Below are 26,155 nucleotides of genomic sequence, written 5' to 3' on the forward strand. Positions count from 1 at the left end.
ACGGCTGAAGGGGTGCCTAACAACGCCTTTCAGCTGTGACTATATTCACAAAATAGCACGGCCTCTCATGCCTTATTGCTTAAATCTGTTTCTCACATAAAACTATAGTACAAGTTTAGAAGACATGAAATATAGTGCACGACGTATGGACTACTATTATTGTGCTTTTTGTTTTTTTTTGTTTCGTTTTTTGTCATTGTGCGAAAAAGACCTGCATGAAGATTCTTAAAAATTCTCTTTTTGTGTTCTGTGGAAAAAGTAACAGCACACAGGTTTGGAATGATATAAAGGTGTGTAAATAATGACAAAGTTTTCATTCTTGGTAAAACTATTCTGAGTGTCTGTTTACTGTGATGTAGGATCTTGCGATGGGCACAGATGCAGAGGGTGAGAAGATCAAAGACCCAGTGAGAGCTATTGTTCCCATCCTTCTGGATGCCAACGTCACCATCATGGACAAGATTCACATCATCCTGCTCTACATCTTCCTCAAAAATGGTAAGGGAGCCTCAAATCAAAACAGCCAATCCTCTGAATTCTATCACTCTTTTGTTGTGTGTGGGTAAGATGGGGGTGGTATGTTTGACATGTACAGTTTGTACAGACAGTCAACCCGGGAAGGAGGAGGGATTCCCGTCGCAGAGGCCTCGACACTGCCGTCCACCCAGGGGAGCGCCGCTGCCGTCCGACGGGGGACAGAGTAGCCCGACCACCCGGACGCGGGGAACGGCCGCCTTCCGCGAGGCGAGTGGGGACGGGACTCCCCGACCGCCTGGAGCGAGGGAGCCGCTGCCGGGGGCGGAGGAGTGCCCTGCCGTCCCCCGGGAACGCGGAGGGGTCGAGAGAAGACCGCCGTCCGCGGGGGGAGGAGGGAAGTGACTCCCCGACCGCCTGGAGTGGTAGGGCCGCTGCCAGGGGCGGAGGAGTGTCCCCACGGGACGCCGGGAACGCGGCGTTCTGTCCGCTGGGGGTCGGAGGTCTGACTCCGGTCCGCCCGGGGAGGAGCAGCTGCAGTCCACCTGAGAGGGTGGAGCAGTGATCGAGGACCACGCGACGGCGCATCAGAGAACCGGTGAGTTTCTTTTTTCTCTCTCTCCTCTCTCTCTCTGTCGCTCCGTGTTGGCCTTTCCCTCGCCATTTTGTTTTGTTGTTTTTCCCCTCCTGTCTCCTCCCAGGTCGAGGAAGGCGGGGATGACCCGCCGGCAGTCGGGGCGTAAGGCACGCCCCCGCCCCACCCCCCGGAGAGGAAGGGTGGGGGATGTACGTCATGCCGGGGGCTCCCCGGCCTGAGGCAACGCCGGGAGGAGTGTAGAGCCGAGGAGGGCGGGGCCGGGCTGGAATGAGACACACCCGGTCCCCAATCAGCCTGATGGGGCGCGCGAGGAATAAAGGCGGCCAGGGACGACAGTTCGAGAGAGAGAGAACACCGAACCCCCTTACAGTAAACTTCCATTTTTCAAATTTAAATGGATAGAACGCAATGAAATTCAAGTTGTGACAAAATGTTCTAGAATTGTGTTGCTCATTTTAATTAAGTTAATTGAACAAGCAGCCAAAATACTTTTTAGTGTAGGCTATATTAGTTATAGAAATATTTACTACATGCTTAAAACAGAAGCCTCTCATAATAACAAAATATAAGCCTCAGTTTTTGCTGGGTAACTGATATAGAAAATGTGGGTGTGCTGTAAAAATGAGACAGAATTCTGGTAATGTAAACAAGTTTTGTGTGTGTGCTTTTGCTTAGGAATTATTCAGCTTTCAATCTGCATTGTTGGTAATTTGGGACCAGTCAACTTTTATGTGTAGCTATGGGTAGATAAAACAAAAACAGAATATTATTTAAATTAACTCAATATTGTTGTGACTAAATCAGAGCATAAGTTTGAGATTTCTGTTTCTTCTTCTGTAAAAAATTATTATTATTATTATTATTATTTTCATGAATCAGAGTAGTTTCACCTCACTATGCACTGGTCTGATGTGTCTGCCCAGTATAATTGTTTCTGCTGTGTGTGGTCATGTTAATATTGAATGTTCCACTGAAAACAAACCGCTCTATGTTGTTTTAACAGTTTGTTTTAATCCCATAAATAGAGTTGGTTCATATAGTAAATATATATTCAGCTGTATAAATTCTATCCTTTTAGATTCCAGTTTTACATCTTCAGTTCAAATAAGAACTGAATAGCTCCGTTCCTTATGTGGTATGTAGTATGTTTGCTTGTTATGTTGTAATCTGTTATTTATTTACACTTACTAAGAATACAAACGTATGCAATGTATATATGCAATACAAATGTCATATATAAGTCTATGTTGAAATTCTGAGCTCACAGGCAATGACGTGCAAATATTGGTCTTGTGCACTGGCAGTTAAATAAACTTGCTCAGGTTAAACATTTGATTATGACATTTGATTTAATGCCATACGCACACATGGATACATTGATGCAAAAAAGTAAAAAATAACTACCTAAATTCAGTATGCAAATTATCAGTATACAATATCATCATCATTGTCGGGTAGAGTGTAAATGCAGAACATTCTATTAAAGGATTAGTTCTAAAATAAAAATTCTCTCATAATTTACTCACCCTCATGATTTCAAGCTCGATTGTACTTCCTATAGTGCCATCTAGCGCTCTTCGCATGCGTAAAGCACTAGGAAGTGTAATTGAGCTTGAAAGCATGATGCTTAGAGACTGCATTGACAAGATGTACAGTGAAAAAGAAGTTATATTTTGCTCTGTTCTCACCCAAAACCAACTGGATCCTTCACAAGACATTGATTAAACCACTGGAGTCATATGGATTACTTTTATGCTGACTTTATCTCCTTTTTGGGGCTTCAAAGGCCTGATCACCATTCACTTGCATTGTATGGACCTACAGAGCTGAGATATTCTTTTAAAAACCTTTGTTTGTGTTCAGCAGAAGAAAGAAAGTCATACACATCTTAGATGGCATTAGGGTGAGTAAATGATGAGAGAATTTTAATTTTTGGGTAAACTATCTCTTTATGGTAAAAAAAAAACCCAAAACAAAATCAATAAACATCTAAATAAAAGTATGAAGTTGATAAAAAAATAATAATAATTGGGTTGAAGTTTGAAATGAGGCTGTATGCTGAGTGGTTGGAGCTGAATTCATTGCAGAACATTTTATGAAATAAAGTACATAAAGAATTTAAATACAGTTCTACTTTATAAGCACTATATGGAGAAATTACTGAATTACCTGTGCATAAGCCAAACAATCCCATGTCCCTCAATTGAACGCATGAGGGCGCCAAAACTCTTTTCCAGAGACCAGAGACTGGTGAACTAAATATCGATTCCTTTTTGAGTGAATGAATAAACATTTTATTTGACCAAATAAAATATATGAACACATTTGCAGGCATGTATATTCAGTCTTTGAATATTTATTTACTTCACCTTTTCATCTTGGCATAAATCATAAATATTTCAGGCAAAATATTGATACCCTCTTCCAGTGCACTGTATATACAACTGCTCCGTAATTAGCCTACGATATTACAGTTCCTGTAAGATTCATTATTATGTATTTCACATTGCAAAGTACAACAAATAAACAATGGACATATGTATAAACTTAATGACAGTCTATATGTATGATGGTTTGTGGTGTATGGATAAAACATCTGAAGGGAAAAGATAGAACATCATTTTATGGGGTTGTAAAGCTATAGGCATCCATGTTTCTAGTCTAACTGGTGATGTTTTGGTTTAATATTTGAGGGTTTTGATGTAGTCATTTAAAACATATCAACAGTATGTGCAAAAAATATATATTACATAAAATATATACAGCTTTACATAATTTTACCTATATACAATAACTCTCTCTGTATGTTGCATAATCAGAAGCCGTGAATTTACCAAAATAAATAAATAAATAAATAAAAATATTGAATATTCCTCTGTTTCAGTACATTGTACATCTGATCTCTTCCCAAAAATACTACTATACACATCTTCAATACTTCTCCGAAACTTGTCTATGACGTATGCAGACTAACATAAGACAAACGGAAAAAAGAGTGTGCATTTTGTGTGTGTGAGCAAGACAGAAGGAGAGAAAGAAAGATAAAGAAGCAATGAGAGAGAAAACAAAGATGTAAAAGAGCTTTGAGATAGCTGAGGCATTCTCCTCCTCTCTCTGTCTGTCCAGAAATAATTCTCTGCCTCCATTCAGTTTTAAAGTAGTAGTGTATGAAACAGTAACAAAAACAATGACTGTATCATTTGATAATATGATAACTGCTATGGGGTTTTCAGTGGCAGATTAGCAATTGCATCCTTTGCCTTGATTTGATTTAATATTCTTCATTGGATAGACAGTTTGTGTCTGTTAGAAGCCTCAATTCTTCGCCATCATTGTTTAAGCGTGATATTCCATTTACCGATAATGATGTCACTCTCACACTGGATTTTAGGTATAAATGCTGTCCATTTGCTCTTTATCTGTGAATGGTGAGGAGTTGTCCTTGAAGCGAGAGGATACCACATATGAATGCTTTGGCTTTAGAGAGATCATATATGTGGGAAGATATAATAGGCTTAAATAAAACCTAAAACCCTGATCTTGTCCTATCAAACTGATCTATATAACAGTCTTGGCATTCATTCAGGGCCTGCAGTTCAAACACTGGGACATACTGAGATCATACAATGTACGTGTGTGGTGGATGTCATTAACCAGGCATGACAGTCTGACTGCTTGCTTTTGTAGCGAGAACAGAGATGCAAGGTGGGTGTATGGTGGCTCTTGAACTGCAAGCTAATTGTGACATAGATATGACAAGTATGACTCATTCCATCCTTCTGTAGGGATAGTGTTGTAAAGTGCATGGTCTTTGCAGTGTCATCTGGTTTGCAAAGTCTCTCAGGGGATGACTTCTACAGAGTGGAGTTGAACTCTGCGATCAAGAAGTCGACATGGTCCTTGTCTTTGGTCTTGAAAGCCTCTGCAATGACCCGAGTCGCGTCCCGGTGCTCCATGCCTTTAAGTGACTCACCGTTCACCTCAAGAATCACCTGACCCACCCGTAACTGCCCGCAAATGTCTGCAGAGCCCCCTTTCTGAGAGACAGACAGAAAGAGAGAGTGAGAAATAATAAGCTGAGTAAGTAGATTAGAACTAGAAAACTGTTCAGAAAATAAGAAATGTAGACACGATAGTTTAAATAAAATAATAGTTGCCCCAGTATTGGAAAATAGGTTTTATCAATCACTATATAATTTCTGCCACTTAACTATTAAGATCATAGTCCGTTTATTATAATTGCTGTGCTAAGCAGGATATTTGCCTGGGAACTTATTTTTTTTATGGGCATTTATAGCGTTTCACCCATAAATTTATATCAAACACTTCGATTGAATCAATTAATTGAAATGGTCACTACAATGTCTAAACCCATAACTAGATATGCCTACAGTAGAATATTATGAAATAATATAATAATTAGCTAATTATACTGTATAATAATAAGAAATGCTGACAAAATATCAGAGGAATTGACTCAGGGGGCGACATTTAAAAAATCTGGGGCATTTTTGCCCCACGCCCTTGTTAATTCCTGACCCTGGTGAATCTACCTTAAATTCAGCACTAAAAAAATCTATATTTGCCGAGCACCAGTGGACACATTTAATCTAATGAGCATGAGCAAGAGGAAAGAAAGGTTGCAAAATGCCTTCATTCTTCACCAAATTTACAGTGAGTCAAGCAAAATTGACTTTGGTGACATTACAGTGTTACCGTGTTCCTATAGCTCAAATGGTAGAGCATGGTGTCAAGGTCCTGGGATTGATCCCCAGAAAACACACATACTGATTATATTGAGTGTAAATTGCCTTGGATAAATACATCTGCTAAGTGCGTAAAGGTAAGAATTACACTGCTGTAAGCTGTTTAAAGCTCCAAAATCTGTTTAAAAGGTGCTTTCCGTAATTTTTACCTCATAAAAAACCTCTACACACACACACACACACACAAAATGAATAGCACTTTTGAAAAAAAGAAAATATTTAACATAATGTACACACATAATATGAAGACTCCAGTCATATCAGTAACCTAATAAAAGCCGTTTTATTCTACATGGAGCGGGTCAACCAACATGTTGAGATCACATGACCAGCTGAATACTCGCTTTATTTTAATAACCCCCTGTTTAGTTTTGGGTGTAATGTAATAACTTTTTTCTAATGACAAATTTTCAAAAAAGTAGTCAATTGCATTTTAAATTCTTGTAATCAGATTACAGTTACTGACTTTCAGTTAAGATAATTACTTTTAAGTACATTACTTGGATTACACATTTCTAAAATAATAGAACTATAATGAGAATATAACGAGTCACTGTAAGGGAGAAACATGTATATGATTTGCATGCAAAAATGAACAATGGAGGAAATATAGGCATTACAAAAACGAACGATGGAGGAAGACATTGTTTTGAATTCGCTGAGCAGAAAAACAAAAATATCTCTGTAAAAAAAAGTGTTTAAGTAACTTAACCCTTATGTTATTTTTTGACCTGGATGACATATTTTGTTTATTTTTTATTTTTTTTTACTTAATCCAATTGGAATAAAGTTCCTTGACTTTGTTCACATATGGTATCTGAAAAAAATGTTTTGACCATTTTCTTTAAAAAAATTTGGTTTTATTTCACTTTGTTACACTTGTTGTGTACCCGGTCAAAAATGACCGGCCATTGGAAATGAATGGATCAGACTACAAAATACAGAAATATTAAATGTTCAGGAGCATCCCAATCCTTAGATGAGCACATACAGTATGTGGATATTTGTTTGCACACACAAAGTCCTCTGACATATGCACACACTAACACACACACACACACACAATGTGTGTTGAGGGCCCATTTGTGCATCGTCTTTCCATGTACTCTCTTTGAGGAATATTTCAAGATCTACTCATTATATTATGTTATGTTTGGGCTTGATTGAATCAGGATAGTCTTCTGTAAGTTACGATATGTCATCTTCTATGTTATATGTATGTATCATGAAGTAACATGGAAAAATGTGACAAAAAGACACTCCTGTTTATTATATTTATGTGTGTCTGTGGGAATTTCATACACTAAAACTCACTGCAGTTTGGCCTCTGAGAAAAACAAATTTACTCATTACGTTCTACAAATTGAGACCTTTCCAACGATACTTAACACATGGCTATCTCATCTTTTTTATGGTTTTACCAACTCTGAATATAAATGTTGTGAAAACAAATTTGTAAATGATGTTTGTCAGCAAATTAAAAATCGTAATTTAAGAATTGGTAGGATCAGCTATATGCGTTGTTAAATCCAGATTCTAAGCTTTAAAATGACACCTTTGTTCAGATTAAGCAAGTGGTTATTAATTATGTAATTATTATATATTTTTTGTTTTCGCAGGGAGTGCTCCCCACTAGCCCGGTATGAGCTCAGTTCAATGAATCTGTCTATCAATAAAAAAATATATTTTTAAATATGTTCAAAAAAATGGTACAAAACCTTTTTTAATTACTAAAATAGAAGTTGATAAAAAGATCTAATCTTGGGAAAATATATGCAATAAACAATCTTAGTGGGCCGGTCATTTTTGACCGGGAACACAAAATGTGTTAACACAAAATGAACACAGCACAAGGGTTAAAAGTAAAGTAATTGTAATGTAATTAGTTTTCAATGAAGTAATCAGTAAAGTAATCTGATTCCATTTTTCGAAGAGTAATTATGGAAATAAAATAGTAATGGTAATGTAAAACTATTGTTACATATAAAAACATTTTTTTAGCTGTCTAAAACTATTTATCAAAAGTGTATGAAACGGACAAGTGGGAATTGGGGAAGAGAATTACCACTTTTTCTCTCCAATGTGGCACTTTATATATATTGAGAGTTCCAAGTATAAAAATAAACTGCCTCAGGAGAGGTAGAAATGCCTTGTTGATGAGAGAGGTCAACGGAGAATGCCCCGTTTGAGCTGACAAAAAGGCTACGGTAACTCAGATAACCACTCTATACAATTGTAGTCAGCAGAATAGCATCTCAGAATGCACAACACGTCGAACCTTGAGGCAGATAGGCTACAACAGCAGAAGACCATGTCAGGAACTTTATTAGGACCAAAGTGATCCTAATAAAGTGCTCAGTGAGTGTAGATAACTAATATCGGCATTATATTTATGCTGTTTAGCAAGAGGGGAACCCCCAGTGAGCCTGGTTTCTCTGAAGGTTATTTTTCTCAATTAACTAACATCTTATGGAGTTTATGGTCATAAATTATATTATTATTATATTATATTCTCTCTTAACAACTTACTATCAACCGACAGCCTGAATGTCAATACAGTACAATACAACCTACTGTACATTCTATTTATACTACTATATATACTTTTTTATATATTTTTTATTTTTATTGAATAATGTGTATCTATATAGAGTGTATTGTATACTGTACAGTGTATGTTATTATTTGTATATTGTTGTGTGTAATTATGTGTATATCAGACGTTTAAATTGTGCTGTGTTAATTTGATGTTATTGTAAATTGGTATATGTCTCATCACTGTCACGACTGCTATGTTGATCGGAACTGCACTCAAGAATTTCACACACCATTGCACTTGTGTATATGGCTGTGTGACAATAAAGTGATTTGATTTGATTGATTGAGTTTTGTGTTCCTTGCCACAGTCCCCTTTGGATTACTCACTACGGGCCTTAAGACAAATAATTTATTCTGCCATTATTTACTATCACGTTATTATATTAAACCACACAATGAGGATTTTAAGATACTGTATTACATACATTACAGCTTCATTTTCTGTTAAATCATAATTTTCTGTAAAGCTGCTTTGAAACGATTTGTGTTGTGAAGAGAACTATACAAATAAAAATGACTTGACTACTGTCTACAGTCAGGGGCAGCTGAGAGAGATAAATTGTGTCACAAAGTGCACTAACCATGATTGGTTACACTGAAGGCCATGGTTCCAAGAAAGGCCATGTTACTGTCTTACAATGAACAATCCTGCTGGAGTCTGATCTAATTTGTCAGCTTAATTTATTGAAAGATAATTCACAACATGACACCTAAGCTGTAAAAATTTGATTAAAGATTAAATAGTGAATGATCTCATAATGAGGGAGCTGTAACCATGGTTACACCTATGACATCGGCTCTTTTACTGTGGCTTGTGCTTCTGTCAGGTGGGATTCAATTCGCAAGAGCACCAGGTGACGTCTGAGATCTCTGGCATCAAGTATGATGCTTTAAAAATGCTGCATTTAAAGAACACCAGGTCATGATAGCCGCTATGCCTGATTTGAATGTCTTTTGTTGTAAAATATGAAAATCAACATGGCATTCAACTGATCACAATGTATAGTCAGGACATTAATAATGTGAAAAATTACAACTACTTCAAAGAGTTCTCATCAAAAAATCCTCCACGTGCAGCAATGACAGCTTTGCAGATCCTTGGCATTTTAGCTGTCAGTTTGTCCAGATACTCTTGTGACATTTCACCCCACACTTCCTGTAGCACTTGCCATAGATGTGGCAGTCTTGTCGGGCACTTCTCACACACCTTACAGTCTAGCTGATCCCACAAAAGCTCAATGGGGTTGAAGATCCATAACACTCTTTTCCAATTATCTGTTGTCCAATGTCTGTTTATTTGCCCACTTTAACCTTTTCTTTTTGTTTTTCTGTTTCAAAAGTGGCTTTTTCTTTGCAATTATTCCCATAAGGCCTGCACTCCTGAGTCTTCTCTTTATTGTGGTACATGAAACTGGTGTTGAGCAGGTAGAATTCAATGAAGCTGTCAGTTGAGGACATGTGAGGCATCTATTTCTCAAACTAGAGACTGCGATGTACTTATCCTCTTGTTTAGTTGTACATCTGGCCTTCCACATCTCTTTCTGTCCTTGTTAGAGCCAGTTGTCCTTTGTGTTTGAAGACTGTAGTGTACACCTTTGTATGAAATCTTCAGTTTTTTTTTTGGCAATTTCAAGCATTGTATAGCCTTCATTCCTCAAAACAATGACTGACCGATGAGATTCTAGAGAGAGCTGTTTCTTTTTTGCCATTTTTGACCTAATATTGACCTTAAGAACATGCCAGTCTATTGCATACTGTGGTAACTCAAAAACACACACAAAGACAATGTTAAGCTTCATTTAATGAACCAAATAGCTTTCAACTGTGTTTGATATAATGGCAAGTGATTTTCTAGTACCGAATTAGCAATTTATCATGATTACTCAAGGATAAGGTGTTGGACTGATGGCTGCTGGAAATGGGGCCTGTCTAGATTTGATCAAAAATGACTTTTTTCAAATAGTGATGGTGCTGTTTTTTACATCAGTAATGTCCTGACTATACTTTGTGATCAGTTTGGTATATATATATATATATATATATATATATATATATATATATATATATATATATTTTTATGTGTATTATTATTATTATTTTATTACAGACTAATTTATTTAATTTAATTTAAACATAAATGATTTATTTATTTATATATTTTTTTATTTAATGGTTATTTGTGACCAATTTTAAAGTACATTCTTTTCATAGTTGTTGAAAATATGTTCTAATGGGAAAAAAATAAATAAAAAACAATATAAATGAATAAATAATTCAATATATAAATGACCAAAACACTTCTATTTTTCTATAGAAATATGCTTTTCTATTTTTCTTTCCCACAAAGGTCAGCATTTGTGAGGTTCAGGACATTAAACTAAGCAGAGTTAAATTGAATTATCATATCATATAAAGCACTTTAACAAAGCTTTTCTTTTAAATTAGGAAACATGTCCAGATGGATTTGTGTTCTCCTGTGACCTTTATTTCCAGTGATAAGATTCATAATTATCACAGTTAGTGTGGTTGCGGAAATTGTCATTCTATGCAAATTTCAAGGATACTCCACCAATCAAAGAATAAACACAGCAACACCGCTACAGCATTGCGTCTTTGGTCAGCAGAATTGGACATCTCTATAAGCACTTCATTAGATATATGTTATGTTGATCTCATCTCTTTTCATACATTGCCTAGAGCTATATGCATTTCACTAGCTGCTTGACCCCCACTGGGCTAGTGTCGAGGAGGAGGGTGCGGCCATGCTGCGAGGATGCACGGCCGGTGCTGAATCAGGTGATTTGCGGGAGAGCGAGATAAAGGGGAGCCAGCTTCAGTTAGAGAGAAAGCGAAAGAGAGAGCAAGAGAGAGACGCGCACGCGGCCGCGCTGCATGTGTGTCTGTGCTTGTCTTATGTTTTATGTTGTTTTAATTTCAGTTATATCATTAAACCTTTATGTTGACTGTTCAGACCGTTCCTGCCTCCCCCATGTCCATCCTTGAACTGTTACAGGGTTTAATTATGCAAGTAAACTAGTTTCTGTGCAAAGCCACTTTGCGCTAAGGGGGAATTTCTCACCTTGATGTTAAGTGAACACAAGTCTGATAACAGCATACACTTACACACTGAAATACACACAGATAATTAAAAGAGGCTGAGCCTCAGTGCTGAATATGTTAATGTGCTCTATTTACTAACAGATGCTGGAATAAAGGTCATAACAGAAATGAGGGGAAAACAAAGTGTCTCCTTCATATTTAAAACTTCACACAAAGTTATGACTAAATACTTATACTTACAGTAGCTGGGGGTCTATGTAATGTAATGAGTCATTTCTAATAAGAAAATTGGGCTTGTTTTTCATGCAAAGTTGTAATTGTAGTTATGTGATTGAGAGGCAGGTTTTACTGACCTGAGCACTCATGTGTCAGTGTGAGAATGCATTTTAAAAGCTTTTTGAAACCACATTATATTCCCCTTTAAAGTTACATTTGTATCTTACAAATTGATGGGTGTAATATTAGACCTTCATGGTACATTAGCTACCTGTTCCAACGAAAGGTATTGTCTGAGAATATTCAACTGTAACTTAAGACTTTTTGATACTTTTTGTAGCATTTCACATTTATTGTTACATACAATTTCTACTTGGCTGAGTTTAGAAGCTATAGAATGTCAAATCAACATACAGTATAGCTCTGTTCTAAAACCTAGCGAGCTGCCTTGGCATTTAGTCTGCTACTGTACATATGCAGCTACTTTGTAAGGTAGCATCCTAACTGAAATGGAAAGAATAAAACATAAGTAGCACCTCTGTACGCTACCAAAATAGAACTCCTCACACATGAAGTGCACAGAAAGACTGACAATTGATGCCAATTGAGCTGCATGTTGCTAAAATAACAACACAATACTCAAAATGAAAAAGTGCACAGAACACCCACATTTCAGGTAAAATAGTCAATTGGGTGAATTGTCCTATTTTAACTAAAAATGAGGGACTAGTTAAGTAGCTTTAAACTTCCAATGTTCAGCACAGTCATGAAATTCAGCATAGCCATGAATTGCTAATGCTATGACCCACCTGTATGGTCACAATGCGCGGCAGTGGCTGTCTGGTGTTGGCACCCCCTTCAACAGCAATACCCAGTGTACTGGCACATTTGCGTACCCGTACAAGAGTAGGCTCTATTATTCCCATCTAAAACAAAAAGAAAGAGAGATACTACTTTAATTATCACATTTAAAGGGATAGTTCATCCAAAAATGAAAATTTTCTCATCATTTACTCCATTCCAGATGTGTATGACTTTCCTTCTTCTGCTGAACACAAACCAAAACTATAGAAGAATGTTTAAGCTATGTAGTTCCTCACAATGCAAGTGAATGGGTACCAACATTTTGAAGATCCAAAAGCACATAAAGGCAGCATAAAAGTAATCTATATGACTCCAGTGGTTAAATCCATATCTTCTAATATAATGCTAAATGATAGGTGTGGGTGTGAAACAGATCAATCTTTAAGTCTTTTTTACTATCAATCTCCAATTTCACATTCTTCTTCATTTGTTTTTTGGTGATTTGCATTCTACGTGCATATCGCCACCTACTGGACAGGGAGGAGAATTTATGGTAAAATTAGACTTAAATATTGATATTTTCTTACCCACACCTATCATTTACCTTCTGAAGATATGGATTTAACCACTAGAGTCTTATGGATTACTTTTATGCTGCCTTAATATGCATTTTGGAGCTTCAAAATTTTGTTACCCATTCACTTGCTTTGTGAGGACCTACAGAGCTGAAATATTCTTCTAAAAATCTGCTTGTGTTTAGAAGAAAAAAAGTCTTACACATATGGATGGCATGAGGGTGAGTAAATGATGAGACAATTTTCATTTTTGGGTGAACTATCCCTTTAAGAAGACCAACAAATTAGAGTTTTCATGAGGAGACATACCAAACCCCTCTTTAAACTCAAACAATTACATTTATATTATAAATATTATATATATATATATAAAACTCTCTTTAAAAGATTTAAATGAATGAATTATTAAAACAACAAAACATCACTTGTGGCTACTAGCTTACCTGTTTTGCAGCCTGTGCAAGTCCTTCCAGTCTGCGCGAGTCCCCTATGACCTGCAGGAAGGGAGGTTTACCAGGCCGCGGACTGCTGTCCTTGCTCAATCCTCCAGCCTCTGCGATGTCCACTCCACTGTCTTCGCTCAGAGTCTGCCCACTGTCTGACAGCTGGGACAGCGTGGCTCCTGGGAATACAGACAAATGAGCACACAAAGCCATAAATAACCATACAATTTAGCTTTCAGAGATCAAAATCTGCATTCAGACACACAGAAAAAATGTATGTAGACATCAAACATAAGCTGGATATGAATAAGAGATATACTATATGGTGGGTAGAATTCCCTAAGTATTGAACCTCATCACAGTTTAGATATACATACACTTCCCACGCAAAAGCATGCTCTGATTCAAACAGATAAACACATACACACCCACAAACACAAAGGTCCTCTTAAAAACAAACCAACTTGATAAATCCAACTTGATGCTATCTTTAGATATACAGTGGGGTTAAAAAAAGTCTTCAAGAATGCCTCTATTATGCATTTTTCTAATTTTAATTTTTTCCCCCATAACTTTAATTATCAGCATAACAAATTTGAGTAAAAAGTTTAATTCAAAAGTTAACATGAATATGACAAAGTATTTGGTATGTCCCCAGTTTGCTTTTATGACAGCATGCACTCAAGCTGGCATGCAGTCCACAATTTTGTGCTAAACCTGATAACCCATGTAATCCCAGCATACTATGAAAATGTTCCAAAAAAAATCATGTGTTCCTCAATGGAAGCAAAGAAATCTGACCTTTTGTACAAACGAGTTAAATGTATAGTTCACCCAAAAAGTATTCTGTTTTATTCTCCCTCATGTCTTTTTCAAACCCATATTACTTTTTCTTCCATGTTACACAAAAGGAGATGTCTGGCAGAATGCATCTTTTTTCCATATAATGAAATTGAATAATGACTGAGGAAAACATTTTGCCTAACATCTTCTTCAGTGTTCCACAGAAGAAAGTCAAAGGGGGTTGGAACAACATGAAGGACAGTAAATAAAGAGTTCATTTTTTCAAGTTTCAACTTTTTCAAGTGAACTATCCCATTGACATGGTCAATGTCACAAATGTGCTTATATTATTAGTGACCAAGAAACAGTGCAGTGTATTTTACATGTAACATGTATAACATTTTCCAAAAATTCCCAAAATGTGTTTATTTCCAGATTTAATTTAGATTTTCAATGTTGACTTTTAAACCCCACAGTAATTGCCGAGTGGCTTCACCTCGTAGCTGTGGTCTCTCCTCTGCCATCTCAGGCTCAGCGTGTAGTGGGCTGCTTTTGGCTGCACCACAGACATGTGTAGAGGGGGAGCCTTCAGGCTTCTCAGGGCTACAGGGGGGTGGCGCAGGCATTAGTAGCGAAGGCGAAAGGGATGGTGAGGAGCGGGGAGAGATCATGGGGGTTGGGGTACCTTCCCGAGAACGATTAGGAGACTCTGGATATGGGGAGAGCACTGCCGCCTGCCTGCTCATCAGAAACTGAACCAGATCTCTCGCCGGCGGTCCAGAGGAAGGGTTTGCATGATTAGAGGACCGCGGAGAGTTATGATGAAGAGAACAAGGTGGTGAAGAGTGATGGACAGAGCAGGTGGAAGAGGTGTGGTGGATGGTACATGGTGAGGTGTGGGCGGAGCAGGGCGGGAGTGAGTGAGGGTAATTGTGGGCGTGGTTTTCCTGGTGCCGCCTACAGGGTGCGGTAAAGAGCAGGTTGGACTGGAACAGCTTGGACGAAGGTCGTTTGGTCTGACCTTTAGGGCTTCCATGTCTAACATTGCCTTGAGCAGGTGGAAGGGGAGGCTTGAAAGGGGGCGGTGACTCGGGTGAGGACTGCACCTTGTCCTGCGATAAAACACAAATGTACTGTCCATTTTTATCTGCTCACTGTCGTTTAGAAGGCAAGCAATTAAAAGAGCTATTATCATTGAGATATGATAATGATAACATCAGGAAAAAAATCCTGACATTTGAAAGCTTTTAAGGTTGACATTTCCTTCTAAAATGTCAGCACATTATGAAAATTAACAGATGACAGAGTTGATGGCATGCATATCATTTTAGCGTATGCATATGAGAAGAGGGTTGATTACTGATTAATCCAAGTTAATGGTTTATGATTACAATAGTTTAATGTTAGGCCACTGATGCTTAATTAAATGAGAACAAGAAAGAGCTTAAGTAAAGACCTACTGAACTTGACAAATACATTATTCAGTATCATGCAAACTGACTATATCTAGTAAACCTAAGATAAATGGGAAATCTGTCACATGGGCAATTTTCTGAATTAACAGCTTGACCTAATTATTTATTTTTTGTCAATTGCATTTTTCTGTGGATTCAAAGTAAATGACATAATTAGGTTAAACTTTCAGTACGAACATCCACAGTTACTGATTTTATCAACAAACACTAAGACCAGCTCTGCGATCACAAAAATAGAGGTATTTCCTACATAGAGTAGCTGTGCTAGTTTTATGTCTTTATCACTCACCTCTCTTCTTACATAATAAATGAATTCTAACTCAAATATATATTTCTTGTCCATTTCTTTAGAGTATTTATTTGGTAAGTAGCCATGTAATAAGTGGGATAATGTGCAGTCAGCCGGTCATTATTGCAAAATAAAACCCCTTTAGGTTGATACTAGACCCTACCACTTTCCTTCCTGGGATTTCAGGGCTAAATATTTATTTGTAGGCCGTAACCCTGACCCTTTATTTTTCCTTTATGAAGTTTTTTACAACTTTTCATCGACAACAAAAACATTTCAATTTTGGATACTTGTACTCTACAAAACATTGATTTCATCCAGTCTATTGCTGTTTAGACACACAGCAAAAAATGTAACCAATGTCAGTGATACTCACCAGAGCGATGTCAGGAAGAGAATTCAGACACTCAAGAGGCATCAAACCTCCATCCAACCTGTACTCACTCTATAAAGCAAAGACATAAACAATCATTAAAATGACTCATCCGTACACAGAAATAAAAACTCCAGAACATGTATAATCAAAAAGCTGTGTTTGAATTTAAGAAATCTATGCTGCACTAGAGAGACAGCCAGTTATTTATCAGAATTTCTCATCAATTACCAGCTTACACTGGGTGCGATTTTACAACTCACAGTAATGAGTGGAATCAACTCATGCAATTAACAAGCCACAGTGGGTGATATGAAGATCTGCATGATCAATGCAGGTACAGTAGAAGTCTGTATGAATTTGGCCATTGTAAAATACAGACCACAAAGTTTTAAGAAAACAGTAAGAAAGAATCTTCTACAAACCTGCAGTGATTTGATTTGATTTGATTTGGTATTAACCCTCAGAGACCCCAGCATTGATAATGATGATGTATTATATTTCCCTCCCATAACCCTTTAAGCTCAGATGGGCCCGTCCGGCGATAAAAAAAAAAATATTATCAAAATATTAATAACTACAGTTTTGACCAACACAAAATAGGTATCATTCTAAAGTTTAGAAGCTCTACTTTACAATGCATGCAGGCATAATGACCAAAACTGAACAAGTGCTTTGAAATTTATAGACAAATCAGAAGTGTTCCGTTTTGACAGTTTATTAATAATTTTGCAATGAACATATTATTGTAATCGGTAAAAACATCAAACTGATCAAATAGCCATGTTTCACAGGTTGTGGAAATCTCTCAGCCTATTTGTTTTACTCACAGACAAAATAAAGCGAGAAATAGCTAAGTATTTGTCTTTGATATACTGTACATGTTACATGTAAGGTGTTGCTTATATATTGCTTTTTCGCTTATAACTTCAAGAAAAATAAAAAGAACATAAAATATCACATCATACCATTTATTAGAGGAGGTGACTGTCTTTAAAACAAGCCCACACACAACATAAACGGATGCATAGATCATTAGATAATCCACACAAAGCACATTGTGCACACAGCACATAATGTGCTATCTGGCTAAAAACACATTAGTTTTCCTGGAACAGACTTCATCTGAAATTCTGTAGTATGTTATCTAGTATCATGGAATGCTAAACCAATTGTATTAGGATTCAGGTCATTGCCACCAGAGGTGGAAATCATCCAAATATGGGCAGAGAGGATCGTTCACTCTAATTATATATGGCCACCAGGAGGTGGCACCAAGTACATGACAAAGACTCAATGATGGCTTAAATGTCAAAGAATGGAACTGAATGAGATTTTGTTACTCTTGCCTGAATGCTCTGGAGAGAAAGCATACCTTTAGTCCTTGTTGTATTTGCACGTGTAATTATTTCTTATGTACAATTCTTCTTCTTCTTCATCTTCTTCTTCTTCTTCTTTCGGCTGCTCCCATTAGGGGTCACCACAGCGGACCATCCGTGATCCGCATATTTGACTTGGCACAGGTTTTATGCCGGATGCCCTTCCTGAAGCAACCCCCAGTGGCTGGGGGACTAGTTCTTATGTACAATTATTATGTTTTATTTTGTTTGGAGAGGCTTTTGGACACTTGGAGACATTTTTGTACACTAGGATAAATCTTTTTTTTTTTTTTTATGCTAAAACTTTTGATTGCTTTGTTGTTTCAACACAACATTTTACATGTTACATGTGACATGATTAGGAACAAAATAAAAGCAGTTTTCCACCCTGAGATATATAATGTTGAATCAGAAAAATAAGAAAAACATTAAATGCTTTAATCAAGTGTTGTGGGTCTCTGAGAATTAAAACACAATCAAACAAGCACATATCATGCTAGTATATATTACCACCACATTACACATGCCTTGTTGAAGCCAAGGGTCATCTGGCAGGCAGAGGGAGCCTGTCCCTCCGGATGCGAAACGCAGATAGAGTCGGGGTGCAGCAGGCCTGGGCCTCCATGCCGGGCTCTCCACGCCTCCATCTCGCGATGTAACACCTGCCTGTCGAAACGCTCCAGATCCTGTGGAGAGATCAGAGTCCGCACCTCGGCCAGCAAGGACAGCTGGGAAACAGGAACGGCCAAAGTGTCAGATCATTATATCTGATATAAATTAATTCCTAATGTTATAAATCAGCCATTTAAATTCAATGCTGAAAAAAAATACACAAAAAAACACCACAAACGATCAAACTAAAAGTTTTTTAAATTGCATTACAGATATACTACATTGCTGGAACCTGAACACCACACTCATACTGTATTGTTTGTTTGAACATTGCTGGTTTGAACATTGCTTGTTGAACACTGAATTATAAAACCATGTAGTTGGTCCTCTCTAACAGCTTCCAATCTTCTGGGGAGGCTTATGTAGATGTTGGATGGGTACCAGATGTTGGAACATGACTGTAGGAATTTGCTTCCATTACAACACAAGATCATCAGTGAGGTCAGGAACTGTCAGTTCTGGAAATTGTGCAGACCAGTCAAGTTCTTTCACACCAGACTCAGTGCGCCCTATTTTAAGAGCGCAATGTCTTAAAGGAATATTCTGGTTTCAATACAATTTAAGCTCAATTGACAGCATTTGGCATAATATTGATTACCACAAAATTAATTTTGACTTGCCCCTCCATTTCTTAAAAACAAAAAACTGGGTAACAATGAGGCATTTACAGTGGAAGTGAATGGGGCTAATTTGTAAACATTAAAATACTCACTATTTCAAAAGTATAGCCACAAGACCTAAAGAATATGCGAGTTAACATGATTTTAGTGTGGTAAAATCCTGTACTAACCTTTTCTGTGTAAAGTTATAGCCAATTTTACAACTTTGTTGCACGACAATGTAATGTCAACAAACCCTAAAACCCTTAAATGACTGTAAAAAATTACGATTTAAACAACTTTACAGCTCAAATAATACATGAATTTTAATACAAGAATTAAAGGGATAGTTCACCCAAAAATAAAAATTCTCTCATCATTTACTCACCCTCATGCTATCCCAGATATGTATGACCTTCTTTCTTCTGCTGAACACAAACAAAGATTTTTAGAAAAATAACTCAGCTCTGTAGGTCCATACAATGCATGTCAACAGGGACTGAATCTTTGAAGCTCAAATAGCATATAAAGGCGGCATAAAAGTCATCCATACGACTCCAGTGGTTAAGTCCATGTCTTCAGAAGCTAAATAAGTGTGGGTGAGAAACAGATCAACATATGTTATTTTTTACTATAAATCTCCAGTTTCACTTTCACTTTCAAAATGTGAAAGTGGAGATTTATAGTAAAACTGATTTCTCACACACACTAATCACATTGCATCTGAATACATGGATTTAACCACTGAAGTCTTATGGAATACTTTTATGTGGCCTTTATGTGAGCTTTAAAGTGCTGATCACCATTCACTTGCATTGCAACCACTAACAGAGCTGAAAAATTATTCTAAAAATATTTGTTTGTGTTCAGCAGAAGAAAGGAAGTCATACACATCTGGGATGGCATGAGGGTGAGTAAATTATGAGAGAATTTTCATTTTTGGGTGAACTATCCCTTTAATGTAAGTGCTTTTATGAAATTATAAGATTCACATTTCTTCCTTTAAACCCTCTAAAAATGTGACTCTTTCACTTCCATTGTAAGTTTCTCATTGTAACCTTGATTTTTACTTTTTTAAAAGAAAAGAACGGATGAGTCAAAATAATTTTTTGAGGTAATCAACATTATGCCACAAATGCTGTCGATTGAGTTTAACTTGTATTGCACCTGGAATATTTCTTTGTGTATATGATGTATTGCATAATGCTGCACTTAAAGTCATTGGGAATGGCCATGAGTTTTTATATTTTGTTTTGCCATCATGTCATCGTACTCCTTCTTGAAGCACTTTTCTAACTGTTGCCAAATCACGTTCTTCAAGGAGCAAAAAGCAATCAGGTCAGATGTCCAAATGCACAAAGTTGTAATGGTCATGTTGAAAATAACTAATTAGTGCTAGCGGGTTTCTTTTTAAGTTACTTTGCATAGCACTAGATTTTCTGTTAAATTTGAAGTCCACTTTGCTTATATTGCAGGTTACTGTAGCATCTGTGCCATCTTTATCAAAGTACATTTGAGCCACTTCACTCTTTCTGGAGTCGTATGGATGACTTCTATGCCACCTTTATATGTTATTTGAGCTTTCAGTGCAGAGCCATTGGCCTCCAGAAATGTAGGATGGCAGAGTAAAGCGATAACTAATTGGACGATTCAATAATATTCATCAGGAAAGCACTACCTGATTGGACAGAGAAACTATAACCCAACCCCTAAACCCTAACAAATCAGGAATAGCTTCCCTCATTAATATGAATGAGTCTTCCCTTGCCATCCTACATTTCAGAAATCACCCACCTCCTGTATTTCCTACAGACGCATTTTGTAAATCACATGAAAAGCAACTAGTCGACTTCAGGCTGACAATGTCGACTAGATTAGTTATAGTCGACTATGCTACCCCTAATACAATACACCCACAGATTGCATGCATATGCCCACAGATAGCGCAAGCACTCCCAGTTCTCACCCACGCCCACTTGCGTGTTGCGTTGGCACTAATGTGCACTCACAAGAACTGGATAAGACGCATTTGACGCTTTGGTACACCCCTTCTACCTTAAATGTTTGTCTAAGGAAATTTCATAGCTTTATGCTTGATATTAGGCACCTGTTAGTAATGGATGTAGCTGAAATTGTCAAAACAATTCATTAGAAGAGGGTGTACTGTCCACATACTTTTTGCCATGTAGTGTTTGCTAGCACAGACAATGCTGTTATAAGTTGTTAGGAATTCTTGTTAGGTTCTGTGTTGTCAGTCTCACCTTGGCATGAGTGTTGAAGAGTTCAAACAGGGCCATCGCCAGAGGCTCTACTCCAATATGGCTGCACTGGTACTCTTGAATGTAATAGCTCATAGTCTGTCTCTCTGTCTCTGTCAAAAGCATGACCGCCTGTTCCTCCAATGAGCTCCACACTCCGGCACGCACTGCTCCGACAGTAGGCACAACACCTTTACGGCAGACTGACTGCAAGAGAGAGAAGTTACAGTACAACATTAGATAGCATGTCCAAATGAGCTGTAATGGTGATCAGGTGTGTAAATGTGAATTATGTAATTAGTAAAAAAAGGTAAGCTTCAGCTTCTTCTTCTGTGCACTCTTGGTATTTTCTCAACCATCTTCATGAAGTATTCACCTGGGATCCTTTTTAAACAGTATAGAAAGAGCTCCACTGTCTGCAAGGCACTTGTTAGCTTGTTTTTGTTTTTTATTCACTATGCATTAATTCATACATTCAAACAAATATATAAAATGTTTAGTGTTGTAAAGAAATTCATACATAGGCACGATTTATATTTGTCTACAAAATTACTTCCAAACATTTGAGCATAAGCCTTTAGATCAAAAGGTTTTTAAGATAATGAGAAACTCAGTCAAGTGTCCAAACGTTTAACTGATAGCTCATAACTGAAAATAAATAAATAGTGCTACAGTAGTGCTACAGTGCTATAAAACAGTTGTGCAATCATAAGTCAGAGCATGAAGTTGATATGATGTGATGTAATATGCATGTTGTGGTCAGTGTGTGGGCAGTTGGCACTCATGGGGAACAGAGATTAGCAGCTGCAGGACAGTTTCTGTGAGACTTCACCAGTCAGCCATGTCTAATATGTAATACTACACACCCTGGGGTAACAAACTCTATCTCTCTCACTGGCTTATTTATGCACCTTCTTCTCAAAACATGCCCCTCCTTTGCTTTCTACTTTTAGACTTTCTCCTTATTCAGGCCTACATCACAAAAAACTGCAATCTCTGTCTAAAACCTTCCACTCCTTCTCTCTCTCTCTCTCTCTCTCTCTCTCTCTCTCTCTTCCTGCCTCCCTCTATTCATCCATCTCGCTGTGTTCCACACCTCTCAGTGCTACTATTACTAGAAAAAAAAAAACACTGAAAACACCATGCATTACATATCTAAAAACTCATATGCCCCCAAGTATCTAGCTCAGTGTTTCTTATAGGATTTTATTTTTGGACCAACCCCAACCCTGCTAATCTAGGCCTAAAAACTTGCTAGACAATAACATATCATAAATTAAAATTCCCTTTATTCCAACAAAACTCTCAAACTGACAATGCGATATAAACAAACAGTCAGTAATTAGACATAGGTTAAGATTTAAGTTTCACTAACCTTACAAATGTGCATTTTTAACATTGCTTTCGATACAGATTACACAGTAACAGGAATAACCTGTGGTTCAATGACCTTGTGAGTTGTCTGACTGATTCAGTCCATGATTCAGACAGCTAATTCATGTGATCGATTCAGTTTGATTCGTCAATCATTTGATTAATTGAAAAGAACTGCACCAATCAAGCAATTTCTTACTGAATTGGACAGCATGTTGTGCTGTATGTTTGTATGTGTGTGTGTGTGTGTGTGTGTGTGCAACCAACAAGTACAACGCAATATCAATGCAACACAACTCGGCATAGTGCATAATGTATATTCTTTTATTATTATTATTTTTTGTGGTGCTGCAGATTAGGTGTTCCTGACTATCGGTGAAGGAAACACTGATGTAGCGAACAACTTACTGAAAAAAAACTTTGTAACAATCAAGCTTTGATAACAAATAATGCAATGTTCTGTGTGAGAGAAAATAGAGATGCACCTGTTCTGCGTACCATAGCTAGTTACATAGTATTTGTGAGTGAAACTCTGTCTAGAGCACATGAAACTGAATAATCACATAAATATGTGCTACTGACTGATTGTGATTGAAACTGATTGTAAGTGGAATGAACGGGGAAGAGACAGCGAGAGGGAAATCAGAGATATAAAAGACAAAGAGCAAGAATGAGAGAGACAGAAGAAAAAGAACCAGAGGAGAGGGAGGTTTGCTCTGACAAAAGCCATGGTTTGCTTCCAAATCAATAGGCCTACATTTCTTAAAAGTCTGTCGGTTGCATCTGTCCTTGAGCGCTTCCATTTCAAGAAAAACAGGGGTGTCTTTTCCCTCCTCAAGGATTTCCTATTCTCTTCCTGTACTCACAAACGGTCAATGGTACAAACTTCTTTAAACCAATTGAAGATCAGACACAAAATGCTCAATATGACTTGAAATGTGTATGACTGTAACAGAGGCAGTCTCATTATAATTGATTTGTTGTGCCTTTATGGTTAACTTGGTTAAGTCTTCCAGATAAATTCTCCAATTCACATCTTGCTGCACTTTGTGCCTCTTTTCAGCGTTCTAGAAAGCACAACTCGATCTTTTCAGCCTGCTGTCATCAGAAAGTACATCTCCTCCTCTCTCACGTCCGGTCATGGACAACGTCCGGTCATGGACATCCCCATATAATAGTCTTACAAATCAATGCGGGTGACACACAGATAACAGAGCATAGGTTTTCTTTTAGGTATTGTCTGGAGGCTATGGTGTTAGACACAGATTCTAGGGTGCTTATGCATATGGGTTATTACACCCAGGGGTTAAATTGGCGCGGAACATCCGAAATGCATTATGGCACTTCCGATTCAAAAAAGAAAAAGATATTGCCAGTTTGTTCATCACTTCATTTTATTTCCTGCAGGCAGGCTCCAGTTCAGTTTTCTTCTTAAGCATTCCATTTCCAATTAGTGAGTGAGATCCAGGTTGTCCAGGTTGCTTACTTCTAGGCCAACAGGCTATCAAATGCCATTGAGATCAATGGGAATGCTAACGGATGTCTCTCTCTAGGTATGTTAGAACTCCTTGGAATTGTGCCCAGTGGGAACAATATAATTTCCAATTAAAACTTATTAGCTTGAACAAATAGATTCAGATATCCCAGATTCTAAATCATATCAACCAAAAAAATCTCATCATACATACAGTGGCAGGTTTCATATGGCAAGCTGGCATGCACTTTATCTCAGAGGGCCTAAAATGTTGATTCCAGGAGTCAAGAGAGAACCATCCATCCCTCATTACTGCCCTCATTCCTGGATAACGCTGATCCACAGCCCTTGATCACTAAAACTGTCCTTGGTGTTTCACTCTGCCAGCCTTAATCAATTCCCCAGCATGAGGGTGCCTCTGCCAATTTAACTCTCAAGTTTAAACGCACATACACAACGACACGGATGACAGACTGTTCCTCCAAAACAGGCATGCATTGCTACTCTCAGTTACTCTGTGGTTTATGGATAGATTGAGACACTATAGTTTAAAGTAGAAAAGTCATTGCGATCTACAGGAAGAATATTGCACTGGAATAGCAATGACTATAGATGCTGATGTCAGCATGTCTGACTTTGTTGAAATTAGTTATGACTCAGAACAGGATGAAGGACTAAGAGCATTACGTCAACAACAGGAAGATGAGACAGACCTTCTGTGTCACGACAATGTATTGATGAATGATGTTAGAGCAGTTTAACAATCTAAACAACCGTGGGTGTGACACAGACAAAGAAAGAAATGCTGTTCCCTGTAAAACACAATTGCTGCTTAGTTCACCCAAAAATGACAATTCTGTCATAATTTACTAACCTTCATATCATTCCAAACCTATATGACTTTCTTTCTTCCGTGGAACAGAAAAGGAGACATTTTAAAGAGTGTCAGGGACTGACAGCCTCAGTTCCATTTCACTTTCATTGAATGGATGTGATGAAATGAAAGTAAATGGTGACTAGTTTTATCAGCCCTTAATATTCTGCCTAACTTATCCATTTGTTCCACAAAAGAAAGAAAATCATACAGGTTTGGAAGGACATGAGAGTGAGAAAATTATGACAGGATTTCAATTTTTTGGTTGAACTATTCCTTTAAAGCTAAAGTGTGTAGTTTCTGCACCACTGGTGTCACCAACCAGAATTGCAAAAATAATGTTTTGTTTTCAAAGCAGGTTTCCCGAACACTCACCTCATTTATTGTAAGGGAGAAAAACAGATAGTCCTGCCCCAGCTCATGCCATTGGTTGAGCCAATGTTTCTGTCTGGCTGGTCAGGATGCTCAAAAAGAGCAATGTTTTGAAAGCACAGCAGAGACAGTGTTTACACTTTTCAGGGATATCAACCAACAAATATTTTCATTATAACGGTCTCTGCATATTAAGCTTGGATTTGAGAAAATATTTGATGTTGCCATTTGTTGTTGTTTTTGTTGTTTTTAATTATACACTTTAGCTTTAATTGACAATAATTTATTTGCTTTTGTATCTAATACTGCATGTTTTTGCTCTGAGTTAACTCTATTAAATCAAGTTTACGATTTCCATAACATACATACAGAAGATAACAGTGAACATACTACATTATTCTAAAATCACTTCCTCATCGCTGACAGAGAGAGAAGATTGGCACTCAGGCACACAATAGTATTCAACTAGGTGCATTATGAATGACCTACATAAGACCCATTCAAGTGGTTTGCTCAGGCTTGCTGAAACTTTGATTCTTTAGGCTACACATGATGGACAGCTTGTATTGTATCTGTTCTGTGAAGCCTTTTAGAATGCCATGGCCCTCTTGCCTATTGTTCAATGGTGGAAGGCTCAGGTTCATTCCAATAAAATAAAAGTATGCCTGAGGCTCAGGGGACAGGAGGGGAGGGCAAGAG

General features: G+C 37.5%; 1 protein-coding gene across 1 annotated transcript in view; it reads right to left on the reverse strand.

The window, feature by feature from the left end:
- Positions 1-3,406: 3,406 nt before the first annotated feature.
- Positions 3,407-26,155, reverse strand: part of LOC127424076 (whirlin-like) — a 116,404-nt gene continuing 93,655 nt past the window's right edge. Inside the window, exons 6-12 of the mRNA XM_051668859.1 lie at positions 21,366-21,569; positions 18,361-18,561; positions 16,458-16,526; positions 14,814-15,429; positions 13,535-13,713; positions 12,522-12,638; positions 3,407-5,109 (exon numbers count right to left, since the gene is read on the reverse strand). Of these exons, the coding sequence (XP_051524819.1) occupies positions 4,927-5,109; positions 12,522-12,638; positions 13,535-13,713; positions 14,814-15,429; positions 16,458-16,526; positions 18,361-18,561; positions 21,366-21,569 (1,569 nt within the window). The 3' untranslated portion in view covers positions 3,407-4,926. The remainder of the gene's footprint in view (positions 5,110-12,521; positions 12,639-13,534; positions 13,714-14,813; positions 15,430-16,457; positions 16,527-18,360; positions 18,562-21,365; positions 21,570-26,155) is intronic.

Source organism: Myxocyprinus asiaticus, chromosome 3 (genome assembly GCF_019703515.2).
Source record: "Myxocyprinus asiaticus isolate MX2 ecotype Aquarium Trade chromosome 3, UBuf_Myxa_2, whole genome shotgun sequence".
Taxonomy (NCBI): domain Eukaryota; kingdom Metazoa; phylum Chordata; class Actinopteri; order Cypriniformes; family Catostomidae; genus Myxocyprinus; species Myxocyprinus asiaticus.